Source organism: Bombyx mandarina, chromosome 21 (assembly GCF_030267445.1).
Source record: "Bombyx mandarina strain Sakado chromosome 21, ASM3026744v2".
In the NCBI taxonomy this organism is placed as follows: domain Eukaryota; kingdom Metazoa; phylum Arthropoda; class Insecta; order Lepidoptera; family Bombycidae; genus Bombyx; species Bombyx mandarina.
This window is the reverse complement of record NC_143227.1, coordinates 9,266,933-9,276,857: the sequence shown is the minus strand read 5'-3', so window position 1 is coordinate 9,276,857 and position 9,925 is coordinate 9,266,933. Positions and strand designations below refer to the sequence as shown.

Genomic DNA, 9,925 nt, shown 5'->3' with positions numbered 1-9,925 from the left:
ACACACAAACAGAGACTTATTAAAATTGCATATCACTTGCCAAAGCAAACAGAACGAAATAACTCAGGCGACCAAACACCGACACCCTCCGCCCTCCCAGAAAATCCCCAGATAATACGTATCTATTAGAGCGTATATCTCCGATTCGACTAAAGTATTCCTCAAACATGAAGATAGTCGACGAAAAATTCGAGTGGAGAAAATATGTACGGCAGCGGCAATCGGCATGCGAGGGTCGGATGATGGGGTCCGACGGTGGGGTGGGGGCGCCCCGCGCGCCAGTCCGCTCGCAGCCTTCGCGCAGTCAACACGTGCGCCGTCTGACGCTGTGACGGAGAACCGCGTGCGACCGACCGCGTGGAGTGTTGTTCTGTGGATCTTGTGCAGTGTGTGCTGTGCCCTATATTCGTTCAGTGTAGACCATGACCGTTAGTGTTTGACGCTGGGATGTATCCGAGTGCGGGCGCTATGAACGCCGCCGCCGCCGCCGCAGCCGTGGCGGCCGCCAGGCATCCGGTGAGCGACACTCGCATCGCATAAATCACTCCCGATTATCATCTCTTCGACTGACGTCTTTATGACTGACGAGCGAGCGAGAGTCTCACAATTCCAGTGAAAGCGCTTTCTAACACGAAACGTCACTGTAACGTTAATATTATTCAAATTTCACGCATCGACCTACCGGTGCATGCAAGATGTACACAACAAAACTGGAATTAATTTCACGGAAATTTTTAATTGACATGTTAATGTAAAGATTTTCACGTGCATAAAACATTCTGCTCGTAAATGCGCGTTGATGTCTTTTCTGCATCCGTTTACATAAATAACGTATCATTGAAATCAGTATCTCCGAACTAGTGATATGTCGTTTGTGTTTGAGATACCGTTTTGTTAAAAAAATATAATATTTGCGACTTAATAACATCGTTGAAAGGTACAAAGTGAATCTTGGAGTGGTAATAAAAGCGTAAAAGTAATAATAAGCAGTTGAATGGAACTGGCAAATAGGCAAGGGCTGTGCGCTCCCCGCTGCGACCGACTGGCGACCATTGTCTGACACTCGATTACCCGTGAAATTGTCTGTAAAGGATTCTATCGGACAACCAAATCAGACGGACCGTTTTCTCAAAAACGAAGCCACCAGGTGTGCGCGCCACAGCTCAAACCGCTTTCAAATTTGAACAAAATATTTATGACCGTCTTTGAAATGCTAGTTGACCTCCTGCACTTAATCGTGTAGATTTAAAATCCCAGGTAACCATTACTGTTGTGTAATAAAACAGACTTTAAGTTTTAATCACAATATTAATCAGTTTACAGCTATTACTAAAATTGGTTTTGTCGTTTTTAAAACAGTGATTTATCCACAGACCCACTACAATAGTATCTATACTTGAGGCCTATAAAATCAAAGGCAGCTAAATCCAAGCCTGTCAAATATTAAGGTAAACTACAAAAATCAACCCTAATCACGTCATTACGGATCCTCCCGGTCCATCAAAGTACTACTGCTCTTGCTAGGGCCAGTGTTAGCAACACTCCCGGTTTGAGAAGCTGAAATTCCTTTGTTGGGGTAGCTATGATATTCTTTATTTTAAAGCAGATTTATAAAGAATGAGAATATTACGAATAATCTGAATTTTAAATGATAAAACTTCGTTCATATTTGAGTACAGAGTTAAAATAAAAATTTTGAACTGAATTTGTCGGAGATTTATCTGCATTTGTTATAACATGAAAACACTAAAGCGTGTCCAACTAACTGAACAAGATAGCGCCATTGTTTATCCATTTTACGACATTAAGGAGTTCAGCTGCCTTTGATTTTATAGGCCTCACTTGTTAATAAGCACTCCGCAAGTCGCAACGGATGACATAAAGAAGAATTTGAGTGGAGGCGAGGCTAAGTCGTGCCTGCGAACCGCGTCGCCTCTGTCCCTGTGCGCATTCGGAAAACCCACCGCGATTCAAGAATCCATTTCAATGCTTATTTCAAATTATAGTGTGGTTTGTAAGCGCTCGTCGTGACTGACAATCGTTTGTGAAGCCGTACACCGCATATGGATAACGTAATTAACATTTTTTTATATATATATACCTAATAAAACTAAACAAAGTGTTCGGGAATAAAGTCTTTGTGTAATGTCAGAACGAACCCGCTTTGATTCGAGAACGTTATTGAGATACAGATCATTGTATAAAAGCGCCAGTTGGCATGTTTGTTCGTCCTTGACGTGCTTTTTTTGCAAATTGTTTATGGGCGGAGAATGATAAGCTCCCATTTATCTTAGTCAATTTAGAGTTTCTCCGGTCCTCGCCAATCGTACAAATAATTAAAATTGCTATTACGATTTAATCTCATGGTTTTCATTGTGTTATTTTAGACGACTTGAATTTTTCGTAACCACCAAAACAATAGAATGATTAAAATAAATGCCATATCAAATGAGATTAAGACCATATTTTAGACTTACGTATTAAGCTTCATTGAAACCGCAGCCCATACCTGTTGTTAGCTATTATATAATCAGTTATTATCATTAAAGTAGTTATGTTTAGATAATATTTTGTAGCACCCAATTGTATACGTCTGTAGCTGAATTAAATCAATAAACTAATTTCATGAGACAATTAAAAATGAAAACACAGTGAAACAAAACACATTCGAATCCATTACGTATTTCCGAATCGATGACAATGAAAAGCAACTTAAATTATCGTTTTGATTAAATAAACTGACAATAAAATATGCGTTGCTAATAAATATTTTATTTATTACACGGACATAATGTAAAAGTTGGCAGCGAAACCGAGAAGGAAAACAAGACAAATGAAATAGAGAAGACTTCATTACTGAATCTAAGTAGATACGTTTTATTGCGTCTTTTGTCACGGCCAAGTGCCCATAAAAACTAGGTTCCGCAAATAATAAAAACCAAACAATAAAGAACGTATGAAACTATATTTATTAGTCACGTGTTCGCTTGTCACTCCATTGCTTAAGCTAGACCACTGACGTACATACATTGTACTTTAAGTCGAGACCGAAAATGCATCGTTCGAATAAAATAATTCCCACATAGTATCATGCGTGTATGTCACATTAATTCACACGTGACAATCGTTTAATGAGCCACCCCCTTCTTTGATTTTCATTCGTAAGAACGTTTCTGGGGGCCTGGTGAAACTGGCCAGGATTGCAAAAGAGGAAGTAACGCGACACCGGTCGCGTGATAATGAATTCAATTCGGTTCAAAGAAACGCCTTTTAGCATTGTGTTATAGCTGTTTAAAGTTCAGCGCAGGAATTCATTTTGTAAACCGAATTTAACTTGTAAAATGCTTATCGTGACGAGAATTTTAAATATTTTGTCTGTAGATATGTGATAGTATGTGTATATAATAGTGTGCGCTTCTTATACGTACCTACATAGAAAATAATTACATTTTGAAACGCATGTAGGACATTTCTTATCACGATATTTCTCTTACTAGATCTCTGAGTCAATTTTGGTATCACGCAAACGAACCGAGTTACTTACAATTATCAAACATAATTAAGTAATCTTTTATCTTTGTTGAAATGTTCTTAACGTGAAGACCGAGAATTTTCTTTGCCGATCCGTCACTCGTGTTTTATGAGTTTATGAGGTGGTGTGCGGGGGCGGGGTCGGAGAGGGGGGTGGTGAGTGCTAATGCCTATTTGTCTATTTGTTCAAAATCCGTGTCGCGTCCTACTCCGTCAATATTTGACTGACAAAATTACCGCTACGAGCAAATGAGATGACGTTTCTTTTCCAAAATATGAGTTTTCCTTTTTTGTGTGACCAAGCTCGTGTTTGTTTTTCCAAAACATTTATAAATGTTAACACAAAATCGGAACATACGAGTGTGCTTGTCGTGACTTAAAAATTTATTTAGACAACGTAATCTTCAAATATGATTAAAATTAATTCGAATCGCGGCTATAAAACAACAGTTGTCACATTAAAAATCTGTGTCATTGCCGATTGTGGAGCCATTGTACGAGACTTGTCAACGGAAACGTGAGTTAGGATTATCAAAGCTGATAACTGGAGTGCCTTGAGTCAATGCTCACCAAAAATAATTCCCAACATTCGTAGATAACGTTATCTGTACAAACACGGCATTTGGAGTACGCAAACAATGCCTTGTCATAATCAAGTCTCCATCAAACGGAGCATTTGTTAAGAGCCTCGTATGGGCTCTCAAATAGTTCTTCCACGCGTTCACACAATTTGCGCTACAAGTTTATATTTTTAATAGCGAAATTTCGGTTTAAATTTTTGCCTTTAAAATGTAATGAAAATAAAACTTCTCCTTAATGTCCGTCAATATTAAAACCGCACGTCGGACACTTGACGGGTTGCAATTAAAAACTAATCACCACAACTATATTGCGCTATAAAGCCAACACATTAATTCCCGAAGCCACATTACGCTGTCCAGTTGCAGCGACGCTTAATTAGACCTCTATTCTCGGAACCATCGATATCAAACAACTCACCATTAGCCACACCGTATACATTCGTCGGCTAACCGTCTTGTGTTTCTAAGAAAATAAAATCAGCTTTCCGATCCCAGCGCTACCATATTAGTTTACTAGCATATTTTTTTTTTGTATTTCCGTCCCTAAACGCCATATGTCGATTTTTACAACACGCCTTTTTACGTCTTCCGCTGAACACAATACAGATGATATTAGCTCGCGGCACTTCGACGGTACAGCGTTACGTTACAAAGCCAATCTCAATGTTCAAATATTTGTCTGTGCTTGTTTGGTTTGTAAGTGCGAATGGTGTTTAGATGTTTACCGAGCCGCTGAACTTGTGTACGCACTCTGCGGAGCGGGAAACCTTCTAATATTACTAATAAACAGTTGACATCGATCCACTTTTTAAAATTCTTCGGAACTTCCTCAAAATTGTAGGTTTCGAAAATTATTGTTGATTATCAATAATACACCAATAAAAGCTGAACTCATTCGGTGATTTCAAAATTCGAATTCGAACTAAAACAAATAAAAAAACTCCAGAATCGTACGGCAGGTAGACGTGGGCAGACACAGACGTATTCAATAATTTGAAATAAGAACACGTATTTCTTTTTATATCCGTTTAAACGCATTCTGTTTAGTTTTGTTTTTATAAGCGTTGGTCGCTGGATGCGGGTCTTTCATCCGGGCCCTCTACACAATACTGCCACTCAAAAACTCCTCATTGTATTTTAATTTGACCTTTTCGGTGATAATTTATGAGATTTTTTTTTATTTAGAGGGGGACCATTTACTCAGTCTATTATTGTCGAGGATTATCTTCATTTCTTTTGTGAGCTTTTTAAAGTTTTCGAATAATCTTTGGGCCATTAAAAATCGAAGGGAAGTATTTTACCGTGGGAAATCGTCGTGGAGCCAGTAGCACGGCACACTAACACGTAATTGCTTTATTTGAATTAAAATTTGTGGTCAATAAAAAATAGGCAATAAAAAATTATTTACAAAACAAGTGACCGTGACTAAATGAGCCTCTAATAACTTTCTAATCAATCGAAACTGTTAATAAAACAGCATTGATATTCCCATTGATAACGTGTAATTAATTTTGTTTCCCGGTAAACGCTTAATGATTTACAAAAAAAAAATTGAACGGCCATTACTTTGCGTTATCGATTTAGATAAGATTCGAATGTTAAACAATTTTATAACACAAAAGCCGTTTAATACAATCCAGTCGTAATATTCTGATATAGCAGTTCGGTTTCGGTAATAAAATGCTTGTCCATTAGCGCTGTAAAGATATATAACGATGACGGTCTTATTTGCGGTGAAAACAAAGAGCATTAGAGGTCATTCGTAAAATGTATAATTAATAATACAAAGCCATTTAGTTTTATAAAGACAACACTGGGCAGACCGATTATATAGCTCAGGCTTTAAGAGTATTAATGTTTGTGCCTTAAATAAATTAAAAAAAAAAAGAAACACCAAAGCAGCGTTCCCGGAGTGTGCGATTCGTTGTGATGCACGCCACACGTGTTGTCTCGACGCGCCTTTAGGATGCTACTGTCAATATCATTTTGCTCTTACCCTGAGAACATGCGTTATGTTAGCTCGTAACTTTCGATTCGTTTTTTATTATTATTATTATTTTCCGTTCCGAGAACGAACGAACACGAATAAGTAATTGACCGAGTCAATACACATCTCGAAGTAAAGTGCTTTCAGCCCACGGTCGTGTTTTATTGCTTTTAAAATATATAAGTAACGATTGGCAATTTCATTCAATGGCGGATATTTATTTGCGTGGGCTAGGATTATTTATGTCGACGTAATAAAGCAGTTTGTAAGTGTGATGTTTAATGTATAGGGACGACTTAGTATAGCGGAACAGGTTTAAATATTAGAGCAAATCTGGAGTCAAATCGTTTAGGCGACGGCCTGGCTGTGTAGGGATGGCTAGTTCATATGAGCGTTACATCTAATCACGACGTTAACAGCCCTTTTTTTTTTGAAGTAAATAAATATTTAAATTAAATGAAAACAATTATGTGTGCTTAGTGCGAGTTTTTAACGTTCTCGATAGCGTAAAAGTTAGCCCAATTTTGTATGCAGTTGGAACAGCACCCCTAGCGGCAAACGTAGGCAAACGATTCCATTCCATACAAATATGAGCTAACTTTTACGCTATCGAGTACGTTAAAAAACTCGCATTGAGCAGACCGAACCGAGTCTAGAATGCGAAGTTGCGGTCGGGATTCACGATGCTGTATCTATTACGTTATTAAGTGCGATCGCCCATTAGAGTCGGAGAGAGCGGCGGCGGCGCGGACCGCGACCGCAGGCCTATCTCCCCGGTGGTTACATTCACTAAATTCCCGGGCGCATTTTTTCCGGTCCCGATTGTCCGCAGCTCCATTTACAACGTCTACACGCCGCGCCAGTTCCTTTTACGCTTTTATTTACGTTTCTTTTATTATTTTTAAAGTCCGTTTGTTCATCGCGCCGGCTCCGAGCGGCGGTTATTTATTTTTTGCCATCGGCCTCCCGGCGACCGTGTGTTGTTGTGTCCCTCGCTTTATTTTTATTTTCGTGCTTCTTATTATGGAGTTCGTGTTTTTTTTTTGCTTCTTTTTTCTTTATTATTACATGCTCGCGTGTTCACGTTACTTTATTTTTGTGTTAAGAGGCGAGCGCTCGGCGTTGTTGTTATTTTTCTTTTTTCTTTTTTTTTTTTGTTCCATTAATCGAGGCTCACACCGAATTATGGTCATTAAAGGATAATTTGTATTATGGTAATTTGGGATGCGTGTAATTTTTGTTTCGTGATAGGAACGTTTTTGTACAGAGACCGAGATTGATGGCTTGTATGCTGCGCGTTTAACATTTGTATCGTTCGCGTGTTTACCATAAACGTTTCTAAACAATTTGTAATGGTGGAGAATTACTTATATCAGTCGATTTTTTGTTTCCGTTCTTCGGTCTTGCGTAATTATAAAAAAACATTGTAATCGATTTGTTTAATTTTTTTTTTCTTTTTCTTTTATTACAGGGTCCACCACAACCCGGGCAACCGATCAAATTCACAGTGGGTGAATCGTGCGATAGGATTAAAGAGGAATTCAATTTTCTACAAGCTCAATATCATAAGTAAGTAAATTAATATATAAAGCTTCCTAGTAAAAGTATTTCAAACTACCCGTATTCACCCTCGTTCATAAACTACTGACTACAGATACGAGCTTATTGTGAACAAACAAAAAAATATATACAATACATTTAATAGTCAAAGAAAATAATCCGAGAGAGCCCACGAGATCAAATGCTTGTGTACAAGCAACAGGATCTAAAGATGGATCATCTGGGCTTCGGTCTGTCGCCGGAATCAGCGACATCATACCGTACCTGTCCCTTTGAGGACGGAGCCCTTTTTATCAGCCCTTTTTGTCATCTCACTCCATTGTTATCTTATCTCTATAAAGTAGAACGTTTTACTTAAAAGCTGACATTAAAAAAAAGGTATATTCCAATTCAGATTTAATGTTATTTATGTATTATTTGCATGTTTGTATTTTTTATGTATTTTATTTAACTGCCAATGAAGGTATTCGTTTTTTTTTAAAAATCATACTGGAACAACCTTTATATTGATACTGGCTCGTATCCATTACCCAGTTATGGCAGAATTACGATATCGTAAACCTCTTATCACTCGGCTTTCAATGCGCTCGTTAAACTTGTAGGTACATTACTTGTAGGTAATCTAGAATTGAAATTGAACTGCCGGGTGGTGCTACGATAAAAACAATAAATATAATATGTCTGACCTAATATTATACGAGATAAAAAAACATTAAAGAAACGGCGTTGTGATACGGCGTTTACTGGTGGTAGGACCTCTTGTGAGTCCGCACGGGTAGGTACCACCGCCCCGCCTATTTCTGCCGTGAAGCAGTAATGCGTTTCGGTTTGAAGAGTGGGGCAGCCGTTGTAACTATACTGAGACCTTAGAACTTATATCTCAAGGTGTGTGGCGCATTTACGTTGTAGATGTCTATGGGTACCAGTAACCACTTAACACCAGGTGGGCTGTGAGCTCGTCTACACATCTAGGCAATAAAAAAAAAAAGACAAAGTTCCTTATCTTTAACATATAAATAGACTTTCGTGTACCGGACTCCTATGCAGCTTTCAACTTTATTATATTATTACAGATATCAATAATGAATTCTTTGAATAATCGTTACCAGTCACTTTTATATCATTCAAGTTAATTAACTCATTTATATTACTTCTAGATATTTATCTATCTACGTTATGATTATAATATTAATTGACATGAAAAAAAAAAAACTGAAGGATTTAGATATTATCATTTTTATATTGTTGTTTTTGTTTCAGTTTAAAATTAGAATGCGAGAAACTGGCTAGTGAAAAAATAGAAATACAAAGGCATTATGTAATGGTGAGTGTCTGGAGTCTATTATTGTTTCCTATCATAAAATAAAAACCCAAACAAAAAATCAACTGTTAATTCAACGGACAAATAGAGATGTTTATCGCATTAAACATTTGTTGGCGTGTGAAATCAATAAATATGTTTCTTTTGTTCGGCGCCCGCATGTCGCCTATACCACTGTTCCATTCGGACATTCGATTCAGTGGTCCCTTTTATTTAGATAACTAACTACACTGATAAAATGAACTCGAAACATTAGCTTTGTGTCATGTTGTTTTAATAAACACGCTTTTCGAGTAGTAACCTTCGCGTATATGTTGAATGAAAGTCCGGGTTTTGTTGCGCAATGTCCAATCAATCAAACCAGTTATCGCGGTGCACATACACGTGCGTAAACACATTAGCTTCCCGCACACTAACAAACAATATATTTGAAACGGACAGATATTTTGGCATGCCTTAATCCCCGAATGTTCGCTCTATTCAGATTTAAATCACGGTTAAGTGTTGCCAAATCGCTCGCAATTTATTTAAATACGCTCGAGAGAAAATTTTCGGGAGAATTTTTATGTGTCGGAAACACTTCTGGCCGGCGTCCAAACTGCGCTGCCGCGGATGTTTAGTCACCCGACTCCTATAATTTGAGAAAGTTAATGCTTGGCAATCGTTTTCTGCGTCACAATGTACCTACTTGTTATGTTTTGACAGATAGACCGAAAACTTTAAATTAATATGTGTCCATTGAAAATTTTAGTGTCTTAATATGAATCATTAAATCAAGGGCACCTTTACCTGCACACGCTTTAAATAATTCTAAAAATAAAGCAATCATTTATCTCAGATTGGTAGCATAAAGTAAACATAGCGTTGTTACATTGAAACGCGAATATCGAAAATTGAGTTCGTTTTTTTAGGAGGTTGGCAATATTTAGTTTTAATAACAAATTG

The 9,925-nt window shown here is 37.7% G+C and overlaps 1 protein-coding gene across 2 annotated transcripts in view; it reads left to right on the top strand.

Moving 5' to 3' along the window:
* Positions 1-204: 204 nt before the first annotated feature.
* The window catches only part of Gro (groucho), a 74,141-nt gene continuing 64,420 nt past the window's right edge, over positions 205-9,925 (top strand). For both annotated transcript variants that reach the window (XM_028171786.2, XM_028171785.2), the window contains exons 1-3: positions 205-516; positions 7,571-7,668; positions 8,920-8,983. In XM_028171786.2, coding sequence (XP_028027587.1) covers positions 448-516; positions 7,571-7,668; positions 8,920-8,983 — 231 coding nt within the window. In that variant the 5' untranslated portion in view covers positions 205-447. The remainder of the gene's footprint in view (positions 517-7,570; positions 7,669-8,919; positions 8,984-9,925) is intronic.